Raw genomic sequence first — 13,229 nt, 5'->3', positions numbered from 1 at the left:
GAAATGCTAGAAGAAATAGAACTAAAAATTCTTTCTGCATGGTGATTTCCAGGATAAGTGGAAAATCTCTTCTGCAAAGGTTAGTCTGCCATTAGCCACAGCTTGTACCACTCAAACCAGTTAAACACAAATGTGGAAATAAAAATGGTTTCCGTAGTCTGCCTATGTAGTATATTTTGCACTGTGCGTACAGATCTAAGCCATACAAACAAAAGCTCATGAAATCTAAATCCCATTTCAGTATCAGAAACCAAGAAATTGTTGCTGCATAATCCAAAGCACTGTTTAGTAATGACATCATAAAGAAATAATTTGATTTATAGTAAAAGTAGTCGAGTGCCACATTGCCATACCTTAAGCAGCTTACAATCAGTTGAATTTTCCCTTGGGCTACACTCCACTTTGTATCATGTCACCATCCTTTCAGAATTCCTTTCTCTCTCCTTAGCAGGAATTTTCTGCTGAAATGTCTATTGACAATATTTAGCTTTGTTCCTTCAGCACGTATCTTCACTTGTCCTGACGACATCACGGTCACAGTACACTGGTCCTGTGTGGCTCTACCTGGTTATGACACTGTGAGCCAGCAACGTGTGCTCGCAGCCCAGAAAGCCAACTGTGTCCTGGGCTGCAAGTGAAGTGTGACCAGCAGGTCGAAGGAGGGGGTTCTCCCCCTCTACTCTGCTCTTGTGAGACCCCACCTGGAGCACTGCGTCCAGCTCTGGGGCCCCCAACATCAGAAGGACACAGACCTGCTTGAGAGGGTCCAGAGGAGGCCACAAAGATGAGGGGGCTGGAGCAGCTCCCTGTGAGAACAGTCTGAGAGCTGGGGTTGTTCAGCCTGGAGAAGAGAAGGCTCCAGGGAGACTCCAGTACTTAAAGGAGGCTACAGGAAAGATGGGAGGGACTCTTTACCAGGGAGTGTAGTGATAGAAAGAGGGATAACCATTTTAAACTGAAAGAGGGCAGATTTAGATTAGATATGAGGAAGAAACTGTACTGTGAGGGCGGTGAGGCCCTGGCACAGGTTGCCCAGAGCAGCTGTGGCTGCCCCCTCCCTGGCAGGGTTCAAGGCCAGGTTGGACGGGGCTTTGAGCAGCCTGGTCTGGTGGAAGGGGTCCCTGCCCATGGCAGGGGGTTGGAACTAGATGATCTTTAAGGTCCCTTCCAATCCAAACCATTCTATGAATCTGTGACATTATTAACTGCAGTGGGACTTCACCAATGCACGATACCTGAGGGGTTTGTTTCATCACCCTCAGGAGCAATTGCTGATTTACACTAGCATGAGTTTAGAATTACATCAATACTATTAATAGATCAACTTACAACGGAACCTCAGTGTTGTCTTCTTACTTCTGAACTGGTATCCTGATGTCTTGAATTAGAACACTAGTGTTGAAAGCAGTTTTACAAAACTTTCTGTGTCAGCATGGCTTAGCAAGCCCTGGAGCAGCACTGGTAACAATAGTTCATTACAATGCAAAAAACAGCCTGATAGCACACCTTAATCTATTCCATTCTGTGTAACTTCTAACAAATTAAAAACAAATGCTACCTTAAATCCTGTGAGAACTTTTGTTTATAATCTAGAGAACAAGAGCTGATATTTATCAGTTTTTGTAATTACAAATAATTTAGCCATATGTAACTTGTCATTAATGCACACTTAAAGACAACTTACCTTTTACAAATGTACAGCTCAACTTTAATGCATATTAGAAGTAAAAAGATGGCACAGACCTGTGATTGTTAATTATTTTTATATTGAAGCCATGTTGATCAGCAGTTTTCAAATTAATTAAGCAGTTGTCCTGAAATGTAGCGGTATGCTTTATACGCTGTTGTAGTGATTGGAATGATTTGTTATATAAAATTACTGCAAACTGTCCACCAGAGAGAGCTGTTGCAATTTTTTTTTTCCCAACAGTTGTTGAAAACAATTCTTTCATTAATTTATACCCAAAATTATTAAATTCACCATGCTAGGCGCAGATGAATCATGTAGTCTATTCCATTGGCCAGAGAAAACTGTAGGCAGTGGTATTGTGAAAGGGCAAATAGATATGCCTAAGAAGGCATTTCTGTTAATTTCTTAAATATTTATATGCTGATTAAATTAATTAAAAAAAAACAACCGACCAACCAACCAACAAACCACAAACTGAAACTGTTTCTCCTTAAGCTATCAGACTATAAGGAACAGAAGAAATGCCTGACATTTCACAGAGCATCTCTACAGGCTCTGCCAGTCTGGGGGAGGAGGCGCAGTCCTAATTCTGGCTCTGTATAGATGAGAGAGGAATGTCTAGTGACTGCATAGTAGAAATAAGATGCACAGTGCACTGGCAGCCATGATGTAACGTAGAAACCTGTTTTACTTCATTGCAAACAAATGGACAATATATATTGTACAATATATAATAAAAATACAGCAGATACAAGTGCCACTAATTAACAAAAAACCCTAATGTTAAGACTTAAAAATGCTCATTTTGTAATATATACACTGCAGTAATAAGCCACAATAAATACATCGAATTCCATATCATTCATAATAAATACCGAAAATATAAATACAGAAGAATACAGTTAATTTGAATAAATTATTACAACATAAGGTCTAGGTTAAGTTCTGTTGAATATTATTGTAGCTTATATTACCCTTTGGCATCTTTGATGTTACAACTTGTTTAAAAAAAAAAGAAAGGAAACTAAGGAAATGTGTAGTTCATGAAGTTTAAAATTATTTCCATGTACAGATTTTAAGATGAATGTTCTTTCCCTTCTCTTCAAACAGTTTAAAAGCAGCAGTCCAATTAAATATGTTGCTTTACTGTTGAGATCTCCATAATTTAAGTATGAAAGATTATCTGTAATGGAAAATGTTAAGTACTTAAAATAATTATTTTTCTCAAAAATTATTAAAGTCAGAAGTTACGTACAAATTTTAAACAAATGGCTGCAATTACACCACAATTTTACTAGTCCCATTTGAATGGATTACATGTCTGAAAGACTATCAACTTAAGTGCTTTTGAATCCATGCTGTGGTGTATTTACCACTTGCCAACAAAAATTTCAAAAGCAATTTTATATCCTTATGGGGAAATATATATATACAGAGAGAGATGAACCTCCTAAAAGACTGGGATGGACTAGACAGTGTAAATGTTATGTAGTTTGTATTTGTTAAAACAATGAAAACACTGTAAACAAAAGACGTAGTAAGTGTTGGTTTTGTGTTTTTTGTAAAATTGCAATCTATTAGCTGTAGATGGAAACAAATCACAATAACCAATTGCCATGTCTTACTGTGACAGGTATTAACCAGTACATTTGCGTTAATAATGTTATTTGTAAAAGGTTGCTACACCAGAATGCATTTTAACTTAAAAGATGGACTTTACTAAGACAGTATTACAGGCTGAGGCTCTTAGGAACGGCTTTGTAATCTACAGATTTTGACTATTTTTGCACTGTTAAATGTCTAGCGCTTATTTTACATCAAACACTTTTTTAAACGTTTCACAAACTACACTTCAGACATATTTCCATAGAAGGGCCTACAATCAGTCGATTAAAAGGGCCCAGTTGTTAAGCACTGTTTACATGGGCATTGTTATGTGAGAACTGAGGTGGTGGTATTTGTGTGAAATGGTTTGAAAAAACAGCATGCTTGCTTCTGGTTTTGTTTTCAGAGAAACAGCTGCCAGTGCACACAATGGTGCAATCTTTTCAAGAAGCTGAAAACTCCTGCTCAATCTATACATCAGAGACTCACAAATGGATGGCTGCCTCTTTACAGCAATCCCCCAGTACCCCAGCAAGGTTGACCTTCACCCATAATCCAACCCAAAATGCCATTCTTAGGAACATCTTTAAAAAGTTTAAGATGGAGAAACCTAAAAGAATTAGCCATCATATATCAAGTCTCATTTGCAAATCCCAAGCTAAAATGCTAATAAAAAGGCCACCTATTTCTTCTTTGCTTTCAGTGTCTCTTGTTAGCTGAGAAACTGGTTACATTAGAACATGTGCCTGGGAGCAGAGTTAACAACTAAAATGCTACTGAACATGACTTGGAAGTTGACATAGGCAAAGACAAGACACGGTAGCAATGCTTCTAGGGTGTCGCTTTGCTTTGTAGTTTTTTACCCCATGCTTTTGGATAAGTCTTTTATTTAATATCTGCCTGTATACATCTGGTATGGAAAAATGACATTTCCTGTTTGCACTGAGTTCATGTTTGATTTAAAATATAATAAATACCAGAATACTGTGATCTAACATGGCCAAGCTTGTAGTGAACATGCATACACTTCTCCATCCTTGCTCTGGGGATATCTTAATTTCCTTTTTTCCTTCCTTTTTTTTTTTTTTTTTTTTTTTTTTCCCTATATAATGCTTTCTTTTGCCCTTTAGATGAAAAAATTGTCCTGATCAATCTACCTCTTGCCTTCATCCTTATTTTCCTCTAAATTGCCCTTTCTATCCTCACTCCAGGGTGTATCCACCTTCAAGACGACGATTATCTTGTTCCTTGTGTTAGAACAGTGGTGTACATTTGTATCTTCCACCATTTTTCCTGTCCCTTGACAAAAGCTAATCCAATCCTCATGGCTTGCTCAAAACGTGCAGTTAGAGAAGAACATACACGTGAGACAAACTTCTTTGCACTTGGTTCTACTTGACATTTGTTCATAAAATACCTAAGTAAAACAAAAGTGTCATTGCTAAGATCCAAATTGAGATAACTGAGTAAGTAAATGAAGTTTGCCTTCTGATTTCCCTCCTGTCTCCAAACGTTAGAAGAAGGACTATCACCTTCTGAACTGAGAAGCAGCAGTACAGAGCAGCATGAATATGGTTCTCCAGTCAGTGGGACTGCCCACGTAGCAGGTAACCTCCTAACCACAAAGATTATATCGCAGTAGAGCAATACATACTTTAACTTTTCCTTTTTAAGATCTAGTTCACTTTGACTTCATAAAAGGGTAATTTATTATTTATTACTTATATTAGAAAAAAATAAAATAAAAAAAAAAAAAAACACAACATAATAGTAGTTAGAAGGAAACTTTTTGTTCCCCTAAAGTGACTGTTTTCTGCTTTCCCTAATCTTGGATTTTCATCCTGTAGTGGGCTGTGCTGTAGCAAGAGTTACACTTTTCCCCTGGAACTACGCTCCTCAGGAGGCAAGGAGGCTCCCCTGCCGCCCCCCCGCAGCCTGGGGGGTAGGCGTCCTTCCTGTTTGTCTGTATGCAGAAGGCAAGTCTACAGACCGCCCCCCCCAGCAGGCCTGCTCGCTCCTGACTCACATTCAGAGTCAATGGGAGACTGTTTTTCACCACAGTTCCACCAATCTAGCTCCATGCTAATGTTAAGTGAAAAAAAAAAAAAAAACCAAAAAAACAAACAAACAAAAAAACCCAAACAAACCCCAAAACCAACCAACAACAACTTGTTTGGCAAAATAAAGGACAGACAGCCCAGAGGACACCAGAGTCGCCCTCATGCTTGATTTTAATGAAAAGCCTTACTGTACAACAAGCCCTTCCAGACACTAAGATGACAGGAGGAAGGAATTTAAAAGACTAAAGCTGCAAAACAGATGTTTCACGAATTGGATGTTCTTATAAAAAGTAAAATTCTTGGTGTCAGCCATTAGGGTAGCAGAAAGTTCTCAAGAATATTATAACTTTCATCCTTAAGTGAAAATAATACTCTGGCACATTTATTAGCAACAAAATTAAAAGCTGCCTCTGATTTAGGAGTGGGAAGAGACAGTGAACAGGAAGGACTTATGAAGAACTCAGGCATGTGTTCACTCAGACATCTTTACAACTACATTGCACTTGTTCATCACTTCACAATGTTCATGCTTTGGATTTCACACTTCTTGGAGAAAATGGACAATTAATAATTTGCACATGGACAGTGATTACAGAGAACAGCAAAATTAAGGAATATTTAAAAAAAAATTGGAAACACTGAAAAAGCAAATGTTGAGATTTCTCATATCAAGGAACATGTTAATGAACTAGACTCTGTTTTGAAAATAACAGTAGCTTTCTACCATTTTAAAAAAATAGTAATCAGATTTAGTATTTTAGAAATAAATTCTATAGAATATATTCTCTGAGTTAATTCTAGTTTTTCCAAGTATTTTACATCAGACGTTCTGCAATTATAATAAAGTAGATGACAGAATTACTCTTTAGCCTCGGTGGGAAAGCATAACACCCCTAAACATTTAAGGATTTCCCCTATCATCCTCTTCCATCCCTGTTCCTGACTGCTTCAGGAAATTGAACAACTGGCAAAATGAACATGAGTTTATACAACTCCTGAGCTACAACACAGGAGTTCTTTATTTAGCAAATGCCTTTTAAAACAATATCACGGGTCTCTCTTGCTTTAGCTCTGAGTAAGGGCACATGCTTTGTCACAGGAGCAGCCTAGACAAAGAGTTTCAACTGAGAGAATTCAGCTGCCAAAGGAAGACAGCATACAGGGCAGTAAGACTGCCTGTTGCTGGCGAGAATGGTGTTGCAGGCAAACTACAATCTTGCTGCTCAAATGTTAAGCACTCGACAGGTAAATGTTGTATATTCAACACAGCTTTTTTTCTAATTTTCACTGTGAAATTTATCATTAAACTTTTGCTCATTAATCCGGTCCACAGAAAGGAGAGCTTGCTTATGCTGTTTCACATTGGCGAAAAAATCTCTGTTCACTTCTGAGCTGGACTGGGCTTTACTGGGAAAGTGACTTAGTTTGCAGTACAAAAATATAGTTATGATGCCAAAAAAAAGAGGGAAAAAATGGATTTTTGCCTGTTCTATAGAATTATTTTTTAATCACAGTATCTCCACGTACCTTAGAAACCAGAGCACAGAGAACAGAAGCGACACAGCAAAACAAAGGCAAAGTCAACAGAACCCAGGTCTCTGAGCCCAATACTCTCTATCCAGTGTATCACATTTCTATCAGAGAGTCAAGAACATCTGAAATATTAAAAAACATAATGTATGTTCTGGCTTGCATACAAATGTATGTATACAATCTTAAACAAGCTGTGTTTCGTGAAGTTATCCTCCTGACTGTGAGGCAGGGAATGCTACATGATCAGTTTGTTAGCACGTTTACTGAAATACAATACCCAGATAAGATTAGAAACTGGATCTGGATCAGTTAGCAACCCAGTGAATAACAACACCGTGACTATTCCATGCAATTTCTGCAGAATGCACACAAAAGGCAGGATCACATCGTTAACCGACCCAGTTAACAGACCAGAGAGGCGGCTGAACCATATTTATAGCAAGTGATGGTTACTGTGTAAACAATGGCCTTGACGTGAATAAATAAATGTCAAATTATGATTCACTAGCAGGAACTTTTGTAAATGAAAACCAGAGAAATTTTACAAATCTAGAACCTTCTGATCTAAATGGCATACAATTCATCAAATATTTTTTTTTATTTAAAAAAAAAAAATATTAGTAAGTTTTACGGACCAGCTTTTAATTTTTTTAAAGATGCTGCAGTGGGCATGAGTTATAACTCTTAGGGAACAATTGTAATTGTTGCAATTTTATGTTCTAATTACGTTCTAATTTCATGTTGAACATCAGTTAAAGCTTTATATATAACCTTTAACAATGCATTTTTTCCGAGAGGCAAAATTCACATTGTAGGCAAAAAGGCATCCAGTTTTAGGTGCTGTTCCGGTGATCAACTCTGTCAAAATTCTGTTTTATTTTAACAGAGGGAAATGCTTTTGTTATCACTCATTTTTCTGAACTATGTAGTGTAATCATAAACTGTCTACCAATTTATTACCTGGCTTCTTAGGAGCGATTAGCAGTAGCCAGATATCTTGGGAAAGAAAGGTGATACAACTACCAGTAAAGCAAACATTTCCACAAATGATATACTGTGTCGATACAGAGCAAGTACTGCTGTTTATCATTTAGTAACATAATACTTTTATCATGCAGAAATAAGCTTACTCAAAATGAAAGGGCTGGTTATCAACATGAATATTAACCAACTGGGAAATGGGACACATTATATATTATTACATACCAGCCCAGAAAATAACATTAAAACATTTACTATCCCATGATTAAAGTTTATTTTTCCTTATACGAAGAGTACTTACTTTTTTTTTTTTTCCTAAAAAAATCATCAGTCTAATCAAGGGGTGGGAATCTTGACTCCCACCTGGTTTCTATATCCTACTTTAGATTTCACAGTTAAAATTTTTTGGCTTTCACAGTTAAATCTGTTTTGGTCAGGGCTGTGACCTTTTTTTTTTTTTTTTTCCCCATCACTCTAGTCAACTTATACACACTAGAAGAGGCCTTAGCTTTGTTATTTGCTGGTATGGAATTGTTTGGGAAACAGGTTTAGCCTATGTTGAAAAAAGAGGCTTCTGAGGTTATTCTCCTCAGTATGAGCTAATCTCTGTTAGCAGGCTTGCTGATATTATTAGTATAGCTACCAGGAAATCTCCATGAATTATAAACAGACTTGACTTTCTACCTTGTTGCAAGAACTAAACAGGGTTTGTTTACTTTGTATCCTGAGATCAAATCTTGATCACAAAACATCAGATTGGATCAAAGGGAAGGCATCACCATCTACATTATCACCAGTTAGTTAAGAATATTTTTTCAACATATATCTTTATTCTGCACATTTTACTTTGTGATTCCCATGAATTAGATACTTTAAATAAGGGAAAATAGTGTAGCACAAGATCTTTATATAGTCACTGCTTTCTCTACCCTATCTATTACAAGCTGCAAACTGCAGAGAATTTAGCTGTATTCACCCCTGATGCCCTAGTGGCGTGGAACATATGCATCTAAGTACTCAGAAGGTTATACAGATGCTGATATTAAGGAGGCCTGGGGTCTGAAGCCTGTGCCAATGGAAATACTAAATAACCATAATCTCAGTATTTTAAAGCTAGCTGAGATGTATTTTATAATCACTTACTGTGCTTGTTAATATTATTAAAGATACTTTACACGTGAAAGCACAGGGGCCAAGAAAATAATTTCTTATTGCTCAGTAAGGGGGTGAATAATGAAACAAACTATTGAATTTAACTTTCCCCTGAGAGAAATACCCTGGTAGAGTGTGCACTCCAACACACTCTGAGGTTAAAAAGCTGCTACTGATTCACAGCTAGAGTCCCAGCTCAAGTAGAAGGGATTTGTGCTTTTGGTGCTGGTGTTGAGTAAGAGTGCCAGATTTAAGCCTACTGTTAATGCAGGATGCCTATATACACAGAGACTTGTTACATTTGCCCATAGAGTACCTTGAACAGAATAATATTATTCTTATTCTTAGATGCAGAACTTTATGAACTAACATGTTTCTCTTTAAAAATAAAGATGGGTATTTGCTGTACGGAATTGTAGAATACATGCGCTTACCTGGCTACACAGCCTTTCGAGAAAGAGCATCCTGTGACTAAGAGGAGCAGCGGCTAAGGAACTGCTGAGCCAGAAAACCATGACTGCACTTTGCCAGGAGATGGAACACATTGCAAGTGTGGAATCCAGTCCCTAGAGAACTAAGACTTTTCAAGGCAGTTCATATAAAACATGCAGGACTTCTTGTGGAAACAAGTAAATAAAAAACCTTTCCAGCTACTACATGGAGTAAAAATATTTTGCTAATTTAGCATCAAAATGAGAAATCACTTTGCCCAGATTTCATTTAAAAACAATTAGGTCAGCTTATTTTTTTAGAAAGCGTATTTTAAATCTGGCAGTTTTTCTACTGGAGTACTGTACATGATGTTTTAAAGAGCTTCTAATCGGAAGAGTCACTGTTACAGAGCTATAATTTACACTGTGTTTACATGCATACTGTTAACCACCTAGATTTGACAGATAAAAACTAAGATGCTGATCCTCATTCTGACAAACAAGACAGGTCTACATTTCAACCCACCTGGTGTAAAATAAATAAAATCTTAGTATTAGAACAAAAATGTTAAAATAGATTTTGAAAACAAAGTAAGCCAGTGCAGAATTATCAGATTCCTATAACCTCCCTTCCCAGAAGAAAGCAAGGTTGATTAATAAATTAAAGGTTGAGATACAGCAGGTATTTTAACTCAATTTCATTTAAAAACACATTAAGTACAAAGTAACGGATATCCATGTGATGCATGTGGTATTTTGCTTGCAACTTTAGCAGATACAAAACTTCTGAAGCTATGTTTCCTCAGTGAATCTACTGGTTCCTAATTAGACCAAATGACTGTAAATTTGAGATACAATCAGGAGTCCACAAAAGCCAGTCTCGTATTTCATAAAAACTGCTAAATATTTAGGAAATCTAGACACTTCCACAATTTTTTCCATGCTTCATATAAACTTTGATCAGCACGACTGTTTTTAAATTACCTACTGACATATTCATAAACTGGCTTGGGAAAAAAGTACAGGTTTTATTACAATGAATTTTAAGATCTTACATACACCTCAGAGTCTGGAGCTATGGCGTTTCTCCAAAATAGTTCACAGTTCCCGCAGTTAATACAGTACTGCAAAATGGCACTAAAGTGCATAAGTATCAGAATGTTTGTTGGGCTAAAAGGTGCTGTGCAAGCTTACGCTACTGCTTTGCCATTATATAAAAGATCATTTTTCTTTGGGGAGGGGGTACTAGTTCTGGAATGCCACTGGTTTTAATTTTAGTGGAGGATTGTCTACCTTTCACCTTTCTAGAAGATGTAAATGCCCCCTTTCTGACTCTTCTGTTTGTCAAGAACAGTAAAAGAGAGAAGTACACGCTAAAAATGCATTTCAAGATAATTTACCAGAAATGGTATTAAAAAAAAAAAAAAAAAGGTAAGAATAAAAGGTACTCCAGATGAAAAGTGGACATGCTCTTTGTACCTAGCTATGGATCTTCTGCTCAAATGAACATGCTGTTCATTTTTACCAAAATATGAGTACTAAACTACCATAAATAAAATACATACATTACAGAACAATTAAAACTTTTTTTGTACAGTAGTTACTTTTACATTAAACTTACCATCTTTTCAGATATGTTGAAATTTAGGACTCTAACCATGATTATTTCAAATTATCATTTTTAACAATCTTGCACAGACCCAACAATCAAAAACACGAAGCTTTGATTCAGATAGCTTGGCAGGTTTCACACAGTTTCATAGGTAGGCTACTTTGAAATATGTTGGGTGCATTTTTACTTACACATTTCATTTTTATCAAAAGACAGTTTGATTATTTTTATTTAAATCTTTACATGAACTGTTTTTGTGCAATACCACTGCCAGTGTAGCTTGAGAAAACAAAATGTGTCTGGAACATTGACCATAGTCCAAGTGTTATCTACCTTTTAAAAAAGTAAGATTCTAGGAAATCCAATGTGAGTGCATTTCAATACAGGAAGTCAGTCCTAGAATAATATATTAAACAGGTACCGTTTCTACCACTGATGATTTGATGCACTCTTCGTGCAGTCTGCTCTTTTCTGGGAGGTTTAGCGAATTCTCAGCAGGGTGCTCTTGCACACGACTGTCGCCATTCAGAGCTGAAACAAAGCCATCTTGAGAAGGACCTTTCAAGTATGAGTGAAATTCCACTTGAGGGTGACTTGGCCTGTGCTCAGTGTATAAACTGTTACATGGAGCACTGCCGTCACCTTCAGAAGATGAGCAGCAAACAATCACCGAGGGGTTTGCAGAAGGGTAATGAGGGCTGCTAAAAGTTTCCTCTGATTGCCGTGTGTAGTCAGCAAACTGTTCTGAAGTCATGTTGTAAGGCACCAGAGAAAGACTACCGTTCTTGACAGCATCCCTTTCTGAGTAAGTCTCACTGATCTGGTTAGCAGTGCCAGCAACGTGGTTCTCTATTTGGTAATACAGATTTGAAGAGTTAGTATAGTATGAGGCATTTTTTGAGTGGTTCTCATGCACAGCGGTTCCATCAGAGTAGCAAAGGACAGTAGGAAGAGGCACCATATCACCATGGGAGCCTATGCTTTCTACAAAATCATCTGCTTTTTCTTCCTCCTCATCTTCCTCCTCATCTTCCTCTTCCTCTTCATCATCATCTGATTCACTAGGGGCTAAACTCTGTGTGCTAGAATCTGTAACTCCACTACAAAAGCTACTCCCATCTTCCTCTTCCTCCTCTTCCCCTGGGCAGTCCAAGTCCTCGGCTGACTGAGAATGCATAACCGCAGCCGGAGGTTCGGTTTCAATCTCAAAATTTTCTGCAATTGAATATTCAACTGGATGGGGTGCCGGACTCATAGAACTAGCGTGTGCACTTATCTCACTGTGGCAGCCATTTAGTGCTGGAACTTGCTGCTCTCTATTTTTCTCCAATTCAAGTTTCATTATTGTGTGTAAAAAGTGAGTCCGTACACGGATAGGGTTAAATTCAATTCTACCTGCTGTATTGCTACACCCTTCTTTAGTGCAACCGCATGGAAAAGACATACGATCCACCTTTTAAAAAAAAGAATACACATTAACAATATGTAGCGTAAACCTGGTGATATGACAGAACCTAGACAGCCTAGAGAAATACAGTAGTGAAGTGGGATTCACCTTGAGAAGTTCTTGTGAGAATAGTCTAGGCTAACGGTAATTCAGAGTGTTAGCCCTGGAATTCAGTGCTAGTGATAGCAGCAAGGCACCCACACATGTAACAGTGGTGCAGAGCAGGAAAAATGTGTTTCTGTTCCACAGGTGAAAGCATTACACAGTGGAACAAAAAATAGGTAGTTTTTCTATTTACGGATCTGCTACATCTTTACTTCCTGTTGTGCTCAAATCCAGGCAAATGCATTACCAGAAAGAATCTTAAAATTTGGTAAAAATCATGGAAACTATAAACATATTCACAACAAAAATTATATATAAAGTTGCTAGTGGGAGCATCTGACCACAGAAAGAAGGAATAAAAATCTCAAATACATTTTAAAAGATACTCCAGTCAATTGTAGATGCAATATTGTAAGCTCAATAGACTGTGGGCAAAACTTACATATCTAATAATAGCCATCTTAAATTTCTAAAAATGTGACTGAATCCACATTAGATAGATAGTTTGATTAGATAGCTTAAGGTCTATGATTTTCATCTACACTGTAATACTTCAACAACAAATACGATGCAGAGGAGAACCATGTAGCACAATCTAGTACATCCTGCCCAC

General features: G+C 37.3%; 1 protein-coding gene across 5 annotated transcripts in view; it reads right to left on the bottom strand.

Moving 5' to 3' along the window:
- Window positions 1-2,360: 2,360 nt before the first annotated feature.
- CSRNP3 (cysteine and serine rich nuclear protein 3) overlaps window positions 2,361-13,229 on the bottom strand; it is a 112,145-nt gene continuing 101,276 nt past the window's right edge. For 3 of the 5 annotated variants that reach the window (XM_042783940.1, XM_033007858.2, XM_033007859.2), the window contains one exon: window positions 2,361-12,517. In XM_042783940.1, coding sequence (XP_042639874.1) covers window positions 11,474-12,517 — 1,044 coding nt within the window. In that variant the 3' untranslated portion in view covers window positions 2,361-11,473. The remainder of the gene's footprint in view (window positions 12,518-13,229) is intronic. The other 2 variants (XR_006164530.1, XR_004409265.2) reach the window with 2 other exon arrangements.

Source organism: Tyto alba, unplaced genomic scaffold, assembly GCF_018691265.1.
Source record: "Tyto alba isolate M040663 unplaced genomic scaffold, T.alba_DEE_v4.0 Super-Scaffold_7, whole genome shotgun sequence".
NCBI lineage: Eukaryota > Metazoa > Chordata > Aves > Strigiformes > Tytonidae > Tyto > Tyto alba.
Note: the sequence above shows the minus strand (reverse complement) of the source record. Positions and strands in the feature narration are given on the sequence as shown.